At 51.9% G+C, this 20,205-nt stretch overlaps 1 protein-coding gene across 3 annotated transcripts in view; it reads right to left on the reverse strand.

The window, feature by feature from the left end:
* Positions 1–8,179: 8,179 nt before the first annotated feature.
* atxn3 (ataxin 3) overlaps positions 8,180–20,205 on the reverse strand; it is a 56,438-nt gene continuing 44,412 nt past the window's right edge. For all 3 annotated transcript variants that reach the window (XM_078406778.1, XM_078406776.1, XM_078406779.1), the window contains exon 11: positions 8,180–10,904. In XM_078406778.1, the coding sequence (XP_078262904.1) occupies positions 10,813–10,904 (92 nt within the window). In that variant the 3' untranslated portion in view covers positions 8,180–10,812. The remainder of the gene's footprint in view (positions 10,905–20,205) is intronic.

The raw sequence follows: 20,205 nt of genomic DNA on the forward strand, positions 1-20,205 counted from the left end.
TTGGGGACTATAATAAATATTTAGTATGTGTAAGAAGGAACTGCAGTTGCTGGTTTAAACCGAAGATAGACACAAAAAGCTGGAGTAACTCAGTGGGACAGGCAGCATCTCTGGAGAAAAGGAATGGGTGACCTTTCAGGTCGAGAGCTGGTTAGGGATAAGGATAAATATTTAGTGACTTTGTTGACACCCTATACCTTGTGTATGGTATGCAAAACAAAACATTCCCCTGTGAGATGTCACATATGATAGGAAAGTATCATTCAATCAATCATGTGTTTGATTAAAACAATGAAGTAATTTGATAGCTAAGGATAAATTATGAAAACAGAATAAAATTAGGACTTAGGGCAAGGTAACAAAGCAAATGAAGGTAGTAGAAATCTGGAACTCATTCTCCTGCTATTTATTAAAGCTGCATAGCTATTTATTAAAGTATAAAATGTGAATATCTTTTAAAATATAACGACAATTTGAACAAAACTTGCTACTGGGCCTAAAATTGTTGCGCTGTTGTGTACTGTTTTGGCTGTATTTTGGGAACAAACATATATACAAGAGGAGTATTTTTAAAGTTTAAAAAGTGAATAACTTTTAAAATATAACAATTTGAACGGAACTTGCTACTGCACACCACAGGCCAATGGTAAGGTGGGCCTAAAATTGTTGTGCTATTTGTGTACTGTTTTGGCTGTGTTTCGGGAACATACAAATATATATACATACATACAAGATGAGAGTTTTAGTCATATGTAGATAGATTCGGTAAGAGTAATAGCATGCAGAAATAGGGAGGCCGCATGGAGTTAAGTTACAGATCTGCCCTGATCTAAAATAAGTGACAGACCTGACCTGTGGAGCTTACAGGCAAATTTCTATTTCCAAGATGTTGTTGAATTTTCTCTGACATATTTACCTTTCTTCCTGACAAGAAAGTACATTGTTTCCTGACGAATCAGTGATTCAACACAAAACACATTTAGAAAGCTTCTAGCTTCCTTTCTTTCCCCACCCCTGTAATCAATCTGAAGGGTCCTGACCCGAAACATCACCTCACCATGATAGACAATAGACAATAGACAATAGACAATAGGTGCAGGAGTAGGCCATTCAGCCCTTCGAGCCAGCACCGCCATTCAATGCGATCATGGCTGATCACTATCAATCAGTACCCCGTTCCTGCCTTCTCCCCATACCCCCTCACTCCGCTATCCTTAAGAGCTCTATCCAGCTCTCTCTTGAAAGCATCCAACGAACTGGCCTCCACTGCCTTCTGAGGCAGAGAATTCCACACCTTCACCACCCTCTGACTGAAAAAGTTCTTCCTCATCTCCGTTCTAAATGGCCTACCCCTTATTCTCAAACTGTGGCCCCTTGTTCTGGACTCCCCCAACATTGGGAACATGTTATCTGCCTCTAATGTGTCCAATCCCCTAATTATCTTATATGTTTCAATAAGATCCCCCCTCATCCTTCTAAATTCCAGTGTATACAAGCCCAATCGCTCCAGCCTTTCAACATACGACAGTCCCGCCATTCCGGGAATTAATCTAGTGAACCTACGCTGCACGCCCTCCATAGCAAGAATATCCTTCCTCAAATTTGGAGACCAAAACTGCACACAGTACTCCAGGTGCGGTCTCACCAGGGCCCGGTACAACTGTAGAAGGACCTCTTTGCTCCTATACTCAACTCCTCTTGTTACGAAGGCCAACATTCCATTGGCTTTCTTCACTGCCTGCTGAACCTGCATGCTTCCTTTCATTGACTGATGCACTAGGACACCCAGATCTCGTTGAACTCCCCCTCCTCCTAACTTGACACCATTCAGATAATAATCTGCCTTTCTATTCTATACATCTCCAGAGATGCTGCCTGACCCGCTGAGTTACTCCAGCATTTTGTGTCTTTCCTCAACACAAATCTTTATTGCCTTTTTGTATACACCACCAATCTCCTAATCAAAATTTTTTGCTTGCTTGTTTGTAGATAATCTGATTTGACCACAATTCTGCTCAGACACATCGTTCTTTTCCTCCCTTTATGCTAGAATAAGTTGATCATGGTGTGAAGTGTCCAACATACACAATGGTGTTGAGGGGTGCCCGAACTTATAACATTGAACTGAACAGAATCAATGCCATGACGGAATGCATCAAAATTGCAAATTTTATTTTTTTTCCCTTAAACTTCCAATAATAGTCCTTTAAAAAGATGCGATATACAAATTTACGCATGAGTGTCAGCAACAACGACACTTCAAAATATGTCGCTCATTTTATTTGCCACAGAGTCTGTTGGATTGGAATCATGGCGGCACGGTAGCGCAGGGGTAGAGTTGCTGCTTTACAGCGAATGCAGCGCCGGAGACTCAGGTTCGATCCTGACTACGGGTGCTGCACTGTAAGGAGTTTGTACGTTCTCCCCGTGACCTGCGTGGGTTTTCTCCGAGATCTTCGGTTTCCTCCCACACTCCAAAGACGTACAGGTATGTAGGTTAATTGGCTGGGTAAATGTAGAAAATGTCCCTAGTGGGTGTAGGATAGTGTTAATGTACGGGGATCGCTGGGCGGCACGGACTTGGTGGGCCGAAAAGGCCTGTTTCCGGCTGTATATATATGATATGATGATGATATGATATGTGCAGATCACACTGACAGTAAACTGCATTCTACACATAAAAGGACACAAAGTACAAGAGCAATTTAGCGGGTTAGGCCACATCCATGGAAAACATGGACAGCGGGTCTTTCGGGTCGGAACCCTTCTTCAGATCCTGTTTTCTCCCTGCTGTACAGGTCATTTGCAAACTAATATGAAAATCTGGCACCTTTCATTGTCAATTATTCACAATAATATTTCATCTATTATCTGATCTTTTGAACTCAATTTTAAATGCTTCTGCAGCAATTGCACCTCTGACCTCTGGGCCTAGCACTATAATCACAAGGCTGCCATAGTTACAGTATCATTCAAAGATTTAAATTTGCGATATAGCCAAATAGCCAAAGTTTATAAAGTTTAGAGCATTTAGAAAGACAAAGTGCTACATGCCATTGTTTTATGTTTATCAATAGTAAAAAATATTTTTCACAGCATCAATTCATGGAAAATTTGACTGAGTTTTTATTTTTCAATTACTGGAAAAAATACAAATTAATTAAATATATACAGCTACTACTTAATTAATGAAAGACTTGATATGGAAGCAGTTTGGAAAAGAAAATCCAAAAAGAAACTTGGATCAGTTGTTCAAAAAGAGTTTGTTTCATTTTGTGTAATTTCATATTTTACATTTGTCCTCTGGTATGTTCATGAAAATGTAAACAAAGTACATTATAGAATCTAGAACATGCAAACAACATATAATGGACAATAAACCAGACCCAAATTCTATATTAGCGTGAATAAAAATGTAAATACTACTGAAAAATTCATCCAAAAACAAATCTTTAAAACATAACTAACCTTTTGTAATAGTTTAAAAGAGTGCAAAGTCTTTCAATTCCGACCTCTAATTCACTCGGCTGGGTTGTGCTTGGAAGAGTTTTCAGACAATAAGTATTACAGTTAAAGATTGGAAACCATTTAAGTTTATAGCACAAATTTCCCAAAAGGCATCAAATATTATTTGGATCAGAATACAATTTTTTTCTCTCTCTGCAAATATATTTATTGCTGACTTACAAGGGTAGTACAGTTCATTCAAATCAGCAAAATTGTCAAGATTTTTGTGTTAACATTCTCCTCTTTCTATCTTGAATTATGATTTGCAACAAATTTTCATAGCTAATTAGATTGAAAAGAAAGATTTCATCTTGGACAGAAGTGCAAAACGGGTGGCATTGTGCTAGTCTCTTTGTAACAGTAACACTATATCCTGCACTCCGGTATTTTTTCTCTTTGCAATATTACACTTTGTGTGGTTTGATTGTACTTATGTATAGTATGATTTGACTGGATAATATGCAAACACTGCATGTGACAAAATAAACCAATACCAATAGTCACTACCTCCAACATTCACTGCCTTATGTTCAATGCTTTTCCAGTTGTACAAATTTGGTATCAGATGGTATGTTTAACGGGTGGCTGATGTAATACTGCGTGTTTTACACTGTAAAAATATTGAAATCTTTTGGAATATACTAAAAGAAATTCAACACAACAGAAACATTTTTTGTCGTCTTTGGAACTGGTAGAATGTTATTGTGGGTGTTATCAATGGATGGATAATCTTACAGAAAGCTAATCCGAACAAATCTGCCATTGAAAAACAAAAATAAAATATGGATAGGCGAACTGCAGCTTTTTATTAAACAATACAAAAATTAACAGAAAAGGCAAAGTCTTGTGGCATATAATTATATACATTTTATTCAATTGGATATATGCCAGCGAAACAGAATTTAATTTCAGTGGTGCAAATTTATATTTATAACTGATATAAACTTTTGGGTTGTAGAGTTATTCCAAATCTTTATGGAAAACAGCAGTTTGTGCTTGTGGCCAATTGTGTGTGTCAAACATTGGAATGGAAGTCTTTAATTTAGTTTAGAGATACAGCGTGCAAATAAGCCCTTCGGCCCATCGAGTCCACACCGACAAGCGATCCCCGCATAGTAACACTATCCTACACACATTAGGGACAATTTTTTACATGTATACCAAGCCAATTAACCTACAAACCTGTACTTTTTTGGAGTGTGGGAGGAAACCGAGTTCTCAGAGAAAACCCATGCTGGTCACGGGTAGAACGTAACAGGATCGAACCCGGGTCTCTGGCACTGTAAGCGCTGTAAGGCACCAATCGGCTGTGCCACCGTGCCGCCCTGGATTTCTCAGAGCACACAGTGAATATTGAAAAGGGAAATTACCAGGGACATTGTATTTTTGACACTGAATTTTCTACTTTCTGGCAGCTATGTCAGCGTCATCTTCTGGAGCAATAACCCCATCAACTGGCTTTGATCATACTCTCCCAGTTCTGGGCGTCCAACACATGATCTGTTAAATACCATTCTCTCTGCTGCAAGAGATTTCCAGGACAGAGAAAATATTTCAAGAATGTTAAAAGAAATGCATGCAAAAACATAAAATCCTCTCTGACTCAAGGGACTCCTTGGCATGTGATTATTCGACATGGAGAAGTATTCAGAAGGCACAAAGCAGCTTGTATCTTTGTGATAGGAGCACATTAGCTATGTGTAAATGTGAAAGGAGTGCATGACACCTCAGATAACTCTCCCAACTAGTCAAGAAATCAGCCTAGGGGATCTACGGCAGCCTGTTGATCCCACACAAGACTCATCAGTCACTGTGGGCGTTGTAGTGACTCATTCTTGATCACAAAGGATTGCTTAAGGAAAGGTAAGTTTTGGCTGTACCTCAAACATTGCATTCACTTCTGTACACTGCACATTTAGGAAGCAGATATTGCCTTTGCAATTGGTGCAGTGCAGATTTATCCGAAACGTACCTCGAATCCAAGGGTGTAGAATACACAAACTAGAGTCATCTTCCCTGGAATTTGGAAGAATAAACAACCATTTGATAACATTTTTCAAGCTTTGAAGTGCAATTGATAGGACAGAAAACAAATGAGTTTAGTTTTGGGCAGATTGATGTTCGGAAATACTTTCAAAATGTTAAAGTGTGGAGGTTTGAAAGGAGTTGACTTGAACATTTGTAATTTCAATTCTGAGACTGATAGAACGTCTTTCACCAAAGATGTTAAGGGATGAGAAGAAAGGCAAGTGTCTGGCTACAGATATCTGGTGTCTGGCTTCACAATTGAATAGAAATACAGGCTTGAGGCGCTACATGGCCTATTCCTGTATCTGTCCTATGTAAGTCTAGAGAAGCTGCAATTGTTTTCCTTGGAGCAGAATAATGGAACGGGGAATTTGAGATAAGTATTCAAAGTCATTCATGATTTTGAGAGAGTAAATAAGGAGCAACTATTTTCAAAGGCAAAATGGCAGTCCCAAGTGTGGCAGAATTAAGGTACTTGGCAAAATGTGTAGAATTTAGAAGAACAAACAAAAGTTTTTGCAGCAATTTATAATCTGCAAGGTACTCCTTTAAGTCTGGTGGGAGCAGATTCAGAAATAACTTTCAAAATGGAATTGAATACCAGATATTCCCCCCCCCCTCCCTCCCCTCCCCCCAAGGGAAGCACAGGGGGGCAGGCCTTTGAGAGAAACGGCAAGGGCATGATTAATTAAATGACCTCCTCTTCCGCTTTTTCATTTTATGATTGCTCCTCGCAGAAGCAAAATGCCACCCATGACATATCTAGTGATATTTGCATTGAGTAAATCCTTTGCCGCTCCTAAATTTCTGGGATATATTAATTTAAAGACAGTAATTAACAATGAGATATTCCGCACTGCATGTGGAAATTACAACCTTTGGAAAAGATCCATTGTGGCAGGGACCCTGAGCTTGACCCTGAGCTTAGACAGCTGAGGAAATTCAGAGTGTCTCTGAGGATCCTTCATTGCTTCTACTCTGGGGCTGTAGAGAGCATCCTGTCCGGCAACATGACAGTCTGGTTTGGGAACAGCTCTGCCCAGGACAGGATGGCCCTGCAGAGAGTAGTGCGTTCGGCAGAACGCACCATGGGAACTACACTCGTCCCCCTGCAGGACCTATACATCAGGAGGTGCAGATCCAGAGCAAGCAAGATCATGAGGGACCCCTGCCACCCCAGCAACGGACTGTTCCAGATGCTACGGTCAGGCAAACGCCTCCGCTGTCACGTTGTGAAAACGGAGAGGATGAGACGGAGTTTCTTCCCACAGGCCATCAGGACTGTTAACTTTTATAACTCCAAGGACTAAATTTTGTCTTCTCTATATTAACTTTATTTATATGCTGTAACTGTAATTCTTTTTTGTGCACAATCCGCAGGCATTGCCACTTTCATTTCACTGCACATCGTGTGTGTGTGTGTGTATGTGACAAATAAACTTGACTTGACTTGACCTGAATGTTGGATCTTTCAGACAGTGAATATTCAGACTAGGATTTTCTCCTGTCTACAAATATATAGAAATGATATTTGTACAGGGCATGACAGTGCCAAGGTCAAACCTGTATAATTGTGAGGCCACTGCTAATTATTTTAAGACTTAATAAGATGTTAAATCAGTTTGTTGTTCAGACCTTTTGACATGGGTGATTAGATTTCCATGGGCATCTCTGAACATGTAAAGACAAAACTCCAAAAAGGGGGTATAAAAAATGTAGGCCTTGCAGAGAAACGCTAAAGCTTCAGTATTTTCTGGAATTATAAAACCATAATCAATGGAACTAGAAAGCTGCCAACATTAATTATCAATGCAATATTACATAATTTAGACACAGTCTTCAACACCAAGCATTTTATAAGGTTTAGAATCTGAAAAATGTGTTGTTTTTTTCTAATAAAAGATGTGATTAAGCCAGAGGCCACAGAAAAGATTCACTAGGAGGTTGCCAGGACTGGAGGTCTTGAGTTATGACAGACTGGATAGGTTGGGCCATTTTCCCCCTGGATTGAAAGAGGCTGAAAGGAGACCTTATAGAGATGTACAAAATCATGGCGGCAGAGAAAAGGTGGTCACAGTTTTTTTTCCCAGGATAGGGAAGTCTAAAACTAGAGGGCATCGGTTTATGGTCAGAGGGGGAGGATTGAAAGGGGAACTGAGTGGCAACGTCTTCACACAGAAGGTGGTGGATCTATAGAACGAGCTGCCAAGGGAAGTGGTAGAAGTAGGTATATTTATATTTAAAAGACATTTGGACAATCGAAAAGAAATAGAGGGATATTGCCGAATGCAAGCAAATGGGACAAGTTGATGGGCATGGACAAGTTGGGCCGAAGGGCCTGTTTCAAAGCTGTTTAACAATGACTCTATTTGGTGTAAGAAAATATTTCTGAATATTACAGAAAAGAAGATATTTTTCAAAAATCTGTTAAGTTTGCAGATGCACTGGAAATTGTCACAACATTCCAGACTGTTGAAAGACCACTAGGTTATCTCTAAAAGACAAAATCGCACGTTTTATCGTTTCAAACACGAACCTATGCCAAGTATGCTTATCAGTTCATGACGTCAGTGAAATGACTCATTCAGTAACTCACAGCATAACATCAAGAAAGACACAGACTTCCAAAACCAAAATGCAGCTTTATTTAATACACAGCCATGTAAATACTATTTTAGAGACCAACACATCTTATCTCCAGTGTGCAGATGAAGAAAAAAAGCTTTGCAAAATGCAAATAACCTTTTTTTTTTTTTAATGTCATCTACCTCCTTGCTAAAATAAAACAAGGCAGGAAGACATTCTCATTTAATCTAACATTCTTTACCATTTTGGTCTTAACCTTTAAAAAAACTGCATTCAAATAGAAATTTGATTCTGCAGATAACTCCTAGAACAGGGAGAAATTAAAGTCCAAACTTCAGCACACGTAACATACAGGCACTGCAACTGTTTTTAGGAACCATTTAAAAAAAACATTAAAAAAAGTAAGCAGGAAGGAAATAATATGGAGATTGCAGTAGTTTCAAATAATGCCAATAGTTTTGAGAAAACATGGTTAAAAACACACTGAAAGCTGAAATGTGAGCAAGTTCTGCTTTTTATTTCCCGTTCAAGCCTCCCTCCCAAAAGCATTCATTAGTAGTGTGGCAAAGAATTAATCACCCTGGTCCCTTGCACAAGAGATTACACTTCAGTGAAGCCAGATGCCGTTAACTGGCCATTCCTCTGCAGAGGCCATTGGGGAAGTCAGGCCAGTCGCCACAAGCAGAAGGTCTATTTGATTGTGCCTTGGAAAACACAATCAAATGGGCAATCATTGTACCAACTCTCCATCCAATTGAGGTAAAAGTAAATGTTTCCCAAACTAACAATTGAATCGGGCGCTTCAGCATTTCTGGCATTCACGTTAAGATATTTTAACTGAAGGGATATTATAAATAGACTTGATAGGTTAGTCAGAGAGAATTTTTACCTTAAAATTGGAGCTGGCCTTGGTCAAACTTCAAAAGTGAGATGAATAGAATTGTATATTTTCACGTACACACACACACTAAACTGACATAAAGCGCTGGTATGACACAAATATCAATGTGACATTCCTGGACTCAGAGTTAACTGATGTCAGTCGAGTTGAGAATGGGATTTCTAAAACTGAGCCTACATTTTGCAATGCTGCATGATAAAGGGTGGCAAAGTGTTGATGGTGAAAACAAAATTACCATTCCTATCCATCATCACCTTCTGCTTAAACATTTTAGTTAAATAAATGAGCTTAGTCACAATTTCCTAATTCCACTCTTCTACTCTGCCATCCTGATCCCCAACCACCGCCATGTTAGAATTACTAAGCTACTCAGTCCAGGAAGAGAGGAGTGTTACTGACACTATGGTGCTGGGTGACCACTAGTGCCTACTATATTCTATCGAGCCAAAGTCTTGGGACGAAAATAGAGCAATAAGACAAATAATTCTCACTTTTCATAGAAAATAGGTGCAGGAGGCCGCCATTTGGCCTTCGAGCCAGCACCGCCAATTTCAAATTTATATTTAACTAAAAAAGGCCACTTTACAAGTTAACCAGATTTATTCCGGAGCTTAGAGTAGTGTTAGATTGTAGTAGAATGTAGATCAGACTTGTAGTAAGCTCTATTTCCAAAATGTCATTTATGAAGAGCCTGATTTTATGAAAATCCAGCAATTTACATACTTTTCCTTGTTAATTTATTTTAAAATACAATCTTATTATCTGATTAAGCAATATTTATTCCTCGTATGTTTGGACCCTAATTTGCACCAGTATTTTGCAGGGAACATAAATTTAAGCATAGACAAACACATGATTTTTGTGCATTAATATGGTAATGCAAGTCTCATGACGTTTCAATGGATAACATGTGTGACTGAGTTTAAATGTTTCGATGAAAGAACAAAATAATGCATAAAATGCAGAGACATTTACTTCATTACAATCAAAAATGTGATCTGAAGCTACAATCTTTAAACAGAAGTCATAATGGATATCAGATTAATGATTCAAATACAGTTTTTCATATTTCATGTAATTCCATGTTCTGCACCTATGTTCCCAGACTTCAACTTCAAAATTAAATGGACAAAAATTGAAATTCAAGGACATAAATAGAACTTGCATAATTGAGTACAACACATTAAACATAAAGGTGATTAATTTTTAGAGCGACTCAAAGGCATTTCAGTGCCAGCACAGGATCAATATCCAAACAAAATTTTTTTAAAAATCTCCAAGTGTCAATAAAACACTCAAACCTCAGGCATTTGCTGCATATTGTATCCCTTAAGTCAAAATTTACATGAACTTGATTTTCACAGATACATCAGGCAAGAGGCTTAAACATGTATATAAGTTTTTAAAAAGCAAAGAACTTAACATATCAACACTTCCTTCTTCCAAGGCCCAGTTGCACAATTAAACCATGAAATAAACCAGTAAGTGTTTGCCAAGTGGCAAAGTTTACACGTGGGTGCAAAATATTTCAACACTTCCTTGTAATTTACTAGGTTGTGCATGAAGAAGGTTTTACAGCAGGTAAGGTGCTACAATTGAAGACCAAAAACTCGTTCTGTACCACGACCGATTTCATTAAACAATGAATGCCAATTGCATCAAGTGAACATTATCTTTGTTCTCTCTCAACACATCTGCCTATTTCACTACGTAGCTGATGTACACGAGGAGAACAGTTCACGCAAATCAGAAGTGGAAGTACAGTTGTTACTGGTATATTTGTTCTTAAATTAACTTCCTTCCCCTTTTGAATTATTATTGGCACCAGCTTCTAGTGGTTTCAACACATCTGCTTGAGGCAGTTCTCCTTCAGTCACGTTAGCTATAGATAGGAAAGATAAAATAACTCTTATTGGTTCTAAATGTATCAGCTCATTGAAGAAAGGATGCCCATAAAATCTTGAGCTATAATGCTATTTAAAGGCTCTTTATTGTTAAATAACTGGCAATATTTGCAGTCCCCTCCTTAATTGAAACCAACCCTTTAAATATAGGATGGCACGGTGGCGCAGCGGTAGAGTTGCTGCCTTACAGCTCCAAACACCCGGGTTTGATCCTGACCATGGTTGTTGGCTGTATGTTGTTTGCACATTATCCCCGTGACCGCGTGGGTTTTCTCCGGGTGCACCGGTTTCCCCCCACACTCCATAGACGGACAGGTTTGTAGGTCAATTGGCTTCAGTAAAAATAGTGACTTGCTCCTAAGGTGTGTACAATAGTGCTAGTTTATGGGGATCAATGATCGGTGGGGACTCGGTGGGCCGAGGGCACGTTTTCATGCTGTGTCTCTAAACTAAACTTTCACTAAAAAAAATACCATGATATAAATCCAAAGCTATTCAGGGGTTCCTGATGGAAATACTATTTACCAGGGAGAAAAATAATAGTTTAATCTCATTATACAGCCTTGAATTGAACACCGGTCTCTTTAAGAACCCACATCACCCAGCGTTGTACTGGGGGAGAACTGGTTACAGTAAATTACTTCTTTGTGTAGTTTAGTAGCATAAAAAATGAAATGGGTACTGAAGGGTATATAGGAGAGAAGTTGTGGCAGGTGTGCAGGAAAAATAAGGAGGAAGATGGAACCAGTGGGTTCACTGTTGGGAACTAACATCGCCCCTGCTTCCTTCTGTGTCATTATAAATACCTTGACAGCACTGATAATCCGGGGAACAAAATATTTCTAAACTCTTCTTATATAAGAAAGTAGTTTCCCCAATATCCTCACCACAGGCAATTTTCTTTCCCTTTAATCCATACATTTGATTAAATTTCAACATTTTTTTAAAAAGGGAAAGCACACCTGTCTCTGTCTGTGTGATCAGCTTTTATGTAGTACCCTCCATAATGTTTGGGACAAAGATCCATCATTTATTTATTTATTTGCTTCTGCACTCCACAATTTGAGATTTGTAATAGAAAAAAAAAATCACATGTGGTTAAAGTGCACGTTATCAGAATTTATTAAAGGCCATTTTTATACATTTTGGTTTCACCATGTAGACATTACAGCTGTGTTTATACATAGTCACCTCATTTCAGGGCACCATAATGTCTGGGACACATAGCTTCACAGGTGTGTGCTCAGCAATTGCTCAGATGTGTTTAAATGCCTGCTTAATGCATATTTAAGAGAGCTCTCAGCACCTAGTCTTTCCTCCAGTCTTTCCATCACCTTTGGAAACTTTTATTGCTCTTTATCAACATGATGCCCAAAGTTGTGCCAATGAAAGTCAAAGAAGCCATTATGAGACTAAGAAACAATAAAACTGTTAGAGACATCAGCTGACCAAAATCAGCTGACTTAGGCTGACCAAAATCAACTGTTTGGAACATCATTCAGAAGAAAGAGAGCACTGGTGAGCTTACTAATCGCAAAGGGATTGGCAGGCCAAGGAAGACCTCCACAGCTGATGACAGAAGAATTCTCTCTTATAAAGAAAAATCCTCAAACACCTCTCTGACAGATCAGAAACACTGTTCTGGAGTCAGGTGTGGATTTATCATTGACCACTGTCCATAGAAGACTTCATGAACAGAAATACAGAGGCGACACTGCAAGATGCAAACCACTGGTTAGCTGCAAAAATAGGATGGCCAGGTTACAGTTTGCCAAGAAGTACTTAAAAGAGCAACCACAGTTCTGGAAATAGGTCTTGTGGCCAGATGAGACGAAGATTAACTTATATCAGAGTGATAGCAAGAGCAAAGTAAGGAGGAGAGCAGGAACTGCACAAGATCCAAAGCATACCACCTCATCTGTGAAACACGGTGGTGGGGGTGTTATGGCCTGGGCATGTACGGCTGCTGAAGGTACTGGCTCACTTATCTTCATTGATGATACAACTGCTGATGTAGTAGCATAATTAATTCTGAAGTGTACAGACACATCCAGACCTCCCAACATTTGATTTTACAAATTCAGAATTTTGATGTCCAAAATTCAGAATTTTACATCAAAATTCATAATGCAACTTTTCAGCAAAAAAAGGTATGCACGCCAAATGTGCATCCATGTTGCGCAACATTCATGTCTGAAAAACGACTATTATTTCCAACAGTCTGTAGTTCTTGGACTACATGTACAATGTCAGGCCTATCATGAGTATATTCTGCTATTTATAGAAAGGTTATTGACCAGAAATACTTTTTACAACACAAAGAAAAATTGTTTTGTTTTGTTTTCTCCATTTTGCTTTTTCCTTACATAAAATGTATGACTAAGATATGAAGAAAGAGTTTCATTTAAAACGCACATACCTAATTTCATTGAAGACATACTTGCTCCAGTGGTCTTCAACAGCAAATCACAACAGTTCATGCCCCCCCACCCCCCACTAATTCCCATTACCCTCCCCACCACCCTCATCCCCCCCCACTCCCACTCTAGGCTCACTCCAGACTCCCCCCCACTCCCCTCCCACTTTCCCCCCGACCCCCGCCCTCCCCCCACTCCCAACTCCCGCCACCCCCCACTCCCGCCTACCCCCCTCCCCTTTTCCTCCCCACTCCCGCCTACCCCCCCAATCCCCTCCCTTTCCCCCCCACTCTCGCCCTCCCCTCCCCACCTTTTCCCCTCCCCTCCTCCCCCACCCCCCTCCACCCCCACCCTTCCTCCACCCCTCCGACCCCCACTCCCCCCTCCCCTGCTCCCCTCCCCCGCACCCCATTCCCTCTCAACATCAACGGGTCTTGTGCTACGCAGCGAGGCTAGCCCAGCGGCATGGTGAGGCTGGGCCAGGGGCGAGGCGAGTCGGGGCCAGCGGCGAGGCGAGGCCAGCGGCGAAGTGAGTCGAGGCCAGCGGCAAGGTGAGACGAGCCCAGCAGCGAGGGGAGCCCAGCGGTAAGCCGAGGCCAGCAGCGAGGCGAGTCAGGGCCAGCGGCGAGACGAGTTGGGGCCAGCGGCGAGGCGAGGTGAGACCAGCGGCGAGGCGAGGTGAGACCAGCGGCGAGGCGAGGCGAGTCGGGGCCAGCGGCGAGGCGAGGCGAGTTGGGGCCAGCGGCGAGGCGAGGCGAGACGGGGCCAGCGGCGAGGCGAGGCGAGACGGGGCCAGCGGCGAGGCGAGTCGGGGACAGCGGCGAGGCGAGGCGAGACAGGGCCAGGGGCCAGCGGCGAGGCGAGTCGGGGCCAGCGGCTAGCGAGGCGAGTCGGGGCCAGCGGCTAGCGAGGCGAGTCGGGGCCAGCGGCTAGCGAGGCGAGTCGGGGCCAGCGGCGAGGCGAGGCGAGGCGGGGCCAGCAGCAAAGCGAGTCGGGGCCAGCGGTGAGGCGAGGAAAGTCGGGGCCAGTGGCGAGGCGAGGCTTGGCCAGCAGCGAGGCGAATCGGGGCCAGCGGCGAGTCGGGGCCAGCGGCGAGGCGAGGTGAGTCGGGGCCAGCGGCGAGGCCGGGCCAGCGGCGAGGCGAGGCTAGTCGGGGCCAGAGGCGAGGCTAGTCGGGGCCAGAGGCGAGGCTAGTCGGGGCCAGAGGCGAGGCTAGTCGGGGCCAGAGGCGAGGCTAGTCGGGGCCAGCGGCGAGGCGAGGCGAGTCGGGGCCAGCGGCGATGCGAGGCCAGCGGTGAGGCGAGGCTAGTCCGGGCCAGCGGCGAGGCGAGCGGCGAGGCGGGGCCAGCGGTGAGGCGAGGCGAGACGGGGCCAGCGGCGAGGCGAGGTGAGGCCAGCGGCGAGGTGAGACCGGGCCAGCGGCGAGGCGAGACCAGCGGCGAGACGGGGCCAGCTGCGAGGTGAGTCGCTGCCAGCGGCGAGGCGGGTCGGGGCCAGCGGCGAGGCGGGTCGGGGACAGGCGAGTCGGGGCCAGCGGCGAGGCGAGACTGGGCCAGCGGTGGGGCGAGTCCGGGCCAGCGGCGAGGCGAGGCGAGACGGAGCTAGCGGCGAGGCGAGTCGGGGCCAGCGGCGAGGCGAGATGGGGCCAGCGGCGAGGCGAGGCGAGTCAGGGCCAGCGGCGAGGCGAGGCCAGCGGCGAGGCGAGTCGGGGCCAGCGGCGAGGCGAGTCGGGGCCAGCGGCAAGGCCGGGCCAGCGACGAGGCGAGGCGAGGCGAGACGGGGCCAGCGGCGAGGCGAGTCCGGGCCAGCGGCGAGGCGAGGCGAGACGGGGCCAGCGGCGAAGCGAGTCGGGGCCAGCGGCGAGGAGAGGCGAGGCAAGTCGGGGACAGTGGCGAGGCGAGGCGAGGCCAGCAGCGAGACGAATTGGGGCCAGCGGCGAGTCGGGGCCAGCGGCGAGGCGAGGTAAGTCGGGGCCAGCGACGAGGCGAGTCGGGGCCAGCGGCGAGGCCGGGCCAGCGGCGAGGCGAGGCTAGTCAGGGCCAGCAGCGAGGCGAGGCGAGTCGGGGCCAGCGGCGAGGCGATGCCAGCGGTGAGGCAAGACTAGTCGGGGCCAGCGGCGAGGCAGGGCCAGCGGCGAGGCGAGGTGAGGCCAGCGGCGAGGTGAGACCGGGCCAGCGGCGAGGCGAGGCCAGCGGCGAGGCGAGTCGGGGCCAGCGGCGAGGCGGGTCGGGGCCAGCGGCGAGGCGAGACTGGGCCAGCGGTGAGGCGAGTCCGGGCCAGCGGCGAGGCGAGGCGAGACGGAGCTAGCGGCGAGGCGAGTCGGGGCCAGCGGCGAGGCGAGATGGGGCCAGCGGCGAGGCGAGGCGAGTCAGGGCCAGCGGCGAGGCGAGGCCAGCGGCGAGGCGAGTCGGGGCCAGCGGCGAGGCGAGTCGGGGCCAGCGGCGAGGCCGGGCCAGCGACGAGGCGAGGCGAGGCGAGACGGGGCCAGCGGCGAGGCGAGTCCGGGCCAGCGGCGAGGCGAGGCGAAACGGGGCCAGCGGCGAAGCGAGTCGGGGCCAGCGGCGAGGAGAGGCGAGGCAAGTCGGGGACAGTGGCGAGGCGAGGCGAGGCCAGCAGCGAGACGAATCGGGGCCAGCGGCGAGTCGGGGCCAGCGGCGAGGCGAGGTGAGTCGGGGCCAGCGGCGAGGCCGGGCCAGCGGCGAGGCGAGGCTAGTCAGGGCCAGCAGCGAGGCGAGGCGAGTCGGGGCCAGCGGCGAGGTGATGCCAGCGGTGAGGCAAGACTAGTCGGGGCCAGCGGCGAGGCAGGGCCAGCGGCGAGGCGAGGTGAGGCCAGCGGCGAGGTGAGACCGGGCCAGCGGCGAGGCGAGGCCAGCGGCGAGGCGAGTCGGGGCCAGCGGCGAGGCGAGACGGGGCCAGCGGCGAGGCGAGACGGGGCCAGCGGCGAGTCGAGTCCGGGGCCAGCGGCGAGGCGAGGTGAGGCCAGCGGCGAGGTGAGACCGGGACAGCGGCGAGGCGAGACGGGGCCAGCGGCGAGGCGAGTCGGGGCCAGCGGCGAGGCGAGACTGGGCCAGCGGCGAGGCGAGACGGAGCTAGCGGCGAGGCGAGTCGGGGCCAGCGGCGAGGCGAGATGGGGCCAGCGGCGAGGCGAGGCGAGTCAGGGCCAGCGGCGAGGCGAGGCGAGACGGGGCCAGCGGCGAGGCGAGTCGGGGCCAGCGGCGAGTCGGGGCCAGCGGCGAGGCGAGGTGAGTCGGGGCCAGCGACGAGGCGAGTCGGGGCCAGCGGCGAGGCGAGACTGGGCCAGCGGCGAGGCGAGGCGAGACGGGGCCAGCGGCGAGGCGAGTCGGGGCCAGCGGCGAGGCGAGTCGGGGCCAGCGGCGAGGCTGGGCCAGCGGCGAGGCGAGGCTAGTCGGGGCCAGCGGCGAGGCGAGGCGAGTCGGGGCCAGCGGTGAGGCGAGGCGAGTCGGGGCCAGCGGCGAGGCGAGGCGAGCCGGGGCCAGCGGCGAGGCGGGGCCAGCGGCAAGGCGAGGTGAGGCCAGCTGCGAGGTTAGACCGGGCCAGCGGCGAGGCAAGGCCAGCGGCGAGGCGAGTCGGGGCCAGCGGCGCGGGGAGTCGGGGCCAGCGGCGATGTGAGGCGAGTCGGGGCCAGCGGCGAGGCGAGTCGGGGCCAGCGGCGATGCGAGGCGAGTGGGGTCCAGCGGCGAGGTGAGACAGGGCCAGCGGCGAGGCGAGTCCGGGCCAGCGGCGATGCGAGGCGAGTGGGGTCCAGCGGCGAGGTGAGACCGGGCCAGCGGCGAGGCGAGGCCAGCAGCGAGGCGAATCAGGGCCAGCGGCGAGGCCGGGCCAGCGGCGAGGCGAGGCGAGTCGGGGCCAGCGGCGAGGCGAGGCTAGTCGGGGCCAGCGGCGAGGCGATGCTAGTCGGGGCCAGCGGCGAGGCGAGGCGAGTCGGGGCCAGTGGCGAGGCAAGGCTAGCGGCGAGGCGAGACGAGGCCAGCGACGAGGCGAGGTGAGGCCAGCGGCGAGGTGAGACCGGGCCAGCGGCGAGGCGAGGCCAGGCGAGTCGGGGCCAGCGGCGAGGCGAGTCGGGGCCAGCGGCGAGGCGAGGCGAGTCGGGGCCAGCGGCGAGGCGAGGCCAGCAGCGAGGCGAATCAGGGCCAGCGGCTAGTCGGGGCCAGCGGCGAGGCGAGTCGGGGCCAGCCGCGAGGCCGGGCCAGCGGCGAGGCGAGGCGAGTCGGGGCCAGCGGCGAGGCGAGGCTAGTCGGGGCCAGCGGTGAGGCGATGCTAGTCGGGGCCAGCGGCGAGGCGAGGCCAGCAGCGAGGCGAATCAGGGCCAGCGGCTAGTCGGGGCCAGCGGCGAGGCGAGTCGGGGCCAGCCGCGAGGCCGGGCCAGCGGCGAGGCGAGGCGAGGCCAGCGGCGAGGCGAGGCTAGTCGGGGCCAGCGGCGAGGCGAGGCTAGTCGGGGCCAGCGGCGAGGCGATGCTAGTCGGGGCCAGCGGCGAGGCGAGGCGAGTCGGGGCCAGCGGCGAGGCAAGGCTAGCGGCGAGGCGAGACGAGGCCAGCGACGAGGCGAGGTGAGGCCAGCGGCGAGGTGAGACCGGGCCAGCGGCGAGGCGAGGCCAGGCGAGTCGGGGCCAGCGGCGAGGCGAGGCCAGCGGCGAGGCGAGGCGAGTCGGGGCCAGCGGCGAGGCGAGGCTAGTCGGGGCCAGCGGTGAGGCGATGCTAGTCGGGGCCAGCGGCGAGGCGAGTCGGGGCCAGCCGCGAGGCCGGGCCAGCGGCGAGGCGAGGCGAGTCGGGGCCAGCGGCGAGGCGAGGCCAGCAGCGAGGCGAATCAGGGCCAGCGGCTAGTCGGGGCCAGCGGCGAGGCGAGTCGGGGCCAGCCGCGAGGCCGGGCCAGCGGCGAGGCGAGGCGAGTCGGGGCCAGCGGCGAGGCGAGGCTAGTCGGGGCCAGCGGCGAGGCGAGGCTAGTCGGGGCCAGCGGTGAGGCGACGCTAGTCGGGGCCAGCGGCGAGGCGACGCGAGTCGGGGCCAGCGGCGAGGCGAGGCTAGCGGCGAGGTGAGACCGGGCCAGCGGCGAGGCGAGGCCAGGCGAGTCGGGGCCAGCGGCGAGGCGAGTCGGGGCCAGCGGCGAGGCGAGTCGGGGCCAGCGGCGAGGCGAGTCGGGGCCAGCGGCGAGGCGAGTCGGGGCCAGCGGCGAGGCGAGGCCAGCGGCGAGGTGAGGCGAGTCAGGGCCAGCGGCGAGGCGAGGCTAGTCGGGGACAGCGGCGAGGCGAGGCCAGCGGCGAGGCGAGGCGAGTCAGGGCCAGCGGCGAGGCGAGGCTAGTCGGGGCCAGCGGCGAGGCGAGGCGAGTCGGGGCCAGCGGCGAGGCGAGGCTAGTCGGGGCCAGCGGTGAGGCGATGCTAGTCGGGGCCAGCGGCGAGGCGAGGCGAGGCCAGCGGCGAGGCGAGGCTAGCGGCGAGGCGGGGCCAGCGGTGAGGCGAGGTGAGACCGGGCCAGCGGGGAGGCGAGGCCAGGCGAGACGGGGCCAGCGGCGAGGCGAGTCGGGGCCAGCGGCGAGGCGAGTCGGGGCCAGTGGCGAGGCTAGTCGGGGCCAGCGGCGAGGCTAGTCGGGGCCAGCGGCGAGGCGAGTCGGAGCCAGCGGCGAGGCGAGTCGGCGGCGAGCGAGACGGGGCGAGACGGGGCCAGCGGCGAGGCCAGCGGCGAGGTGAGACCAGGCCAGCGGCGAGGCGAGGCCAGCGGCGAGGCGAGGCGAGGCCAGCGGTGAGGCGAGGAAAGTCGGGGCCAGTGGCGAGGCGAGGCTTGGCCAGCAGCGAGGCGAATCGGGGCCAGCGGCGAGTCGGGGCCAGCGGCGAGGCGAGGTGAGTCGGGGCCAGCGGCGAGGCCGGGCCAGCGGCGAGGCGAGGCTAGTCGGGGCCAGAGGCGAGGCGAGACGGGGCCAGCTGCGAGGCCACTCGCTGCCAGCGGCGAGGCGGGTCGGGGCCAGCGGCGAGGCGGGTCGGGGCCAGCGGCGAGGCGAGTCCGGGCCAGCGGCGAGGCGAGCGGCGAGGCGGGGCCAGCGGTGAGGCGAGGCGAGACGGGGCCAGCGGCGAGGCGAGTTGAGGCCAGCGGCGAGGCGAGACCAGTGGCGAGGCGAGGCGAGACGGGGCCAGCGGCGAGGCGAGACGGGGCCAGCTGCGAGGCCACTCGCTGCCAGCGGCGAGGCGGGTCGGGGCCAGCGGCGAGGCGGGTCGGGGCCAGCGGCGAGGCGAGTCCGGGCCAGCAGCGAGGCGAGGCGAGACGGAGCTAGCGGTGAGGCTAGTCGGGGCCAGCGGCGAGGCGAGATGGGGCCAGCGGCGAGGCGAGGCGAGTCAGGGCCAGCGGCGAGGCGAGGCCAGCGGCGAGGCGAGTCGGGGCCAGCGGCGAGGCCGGGCCAGCGACGAGGCGAGGCGAGGCGAGACGGGGCCAGCGGCGAGGCGAGTCCGGGCCAGCGGCGAGGCGAGGCGAGACGGGGCCAGCGGCGAAGCGAGTCGGGGCCAGCGGCGAGGAGAGGCGAGTCGGGGCCAGCGGCGATGCGAGGCCAGCGGTGAGGCGAGGCTAGTCCGGGCCAGCGGCGAGGCGAGCGGCGAGGCGGGGCCAGCGGTGAGGCGAGGCGAGACGGGGCCAGCGGCGAGGCGAGTTGAGGCCAGCGGCGAGGCGAGACCAGTGGCGAGGCGAGGCGAGACGGGGCCAGCGGCGAGGCGAGACGGGGCCAGCTGCGAGGCCACTCGCTGCCAGCGGCGAGGCGGGTCGGGGCCAGCGGCGAGGCGGGTCGGGGCCAGCGGCGAGGCGAGTCCGGGCCAGCAGCGAGGCGAGGCGAGACGGAGCTAGCGGCGAGGCTAGTCGGGGCCA

This window comes from Rhinoraja longicauda, chromosome 10 (assembly GCF_053455715.1).
Source record: "Rhinoraja longicauda isolate Sanriku21f chromosome 10, sRhiLon1.1, whole genome shotgun sequence".
NCBI classification, from domain to species: Eukaryota; Metazoa; Chordata; class Chondrichthyes; order Rajiformes; family Arhynchobatidae; genus Rhinoraja; species Rhinoraja longicauda.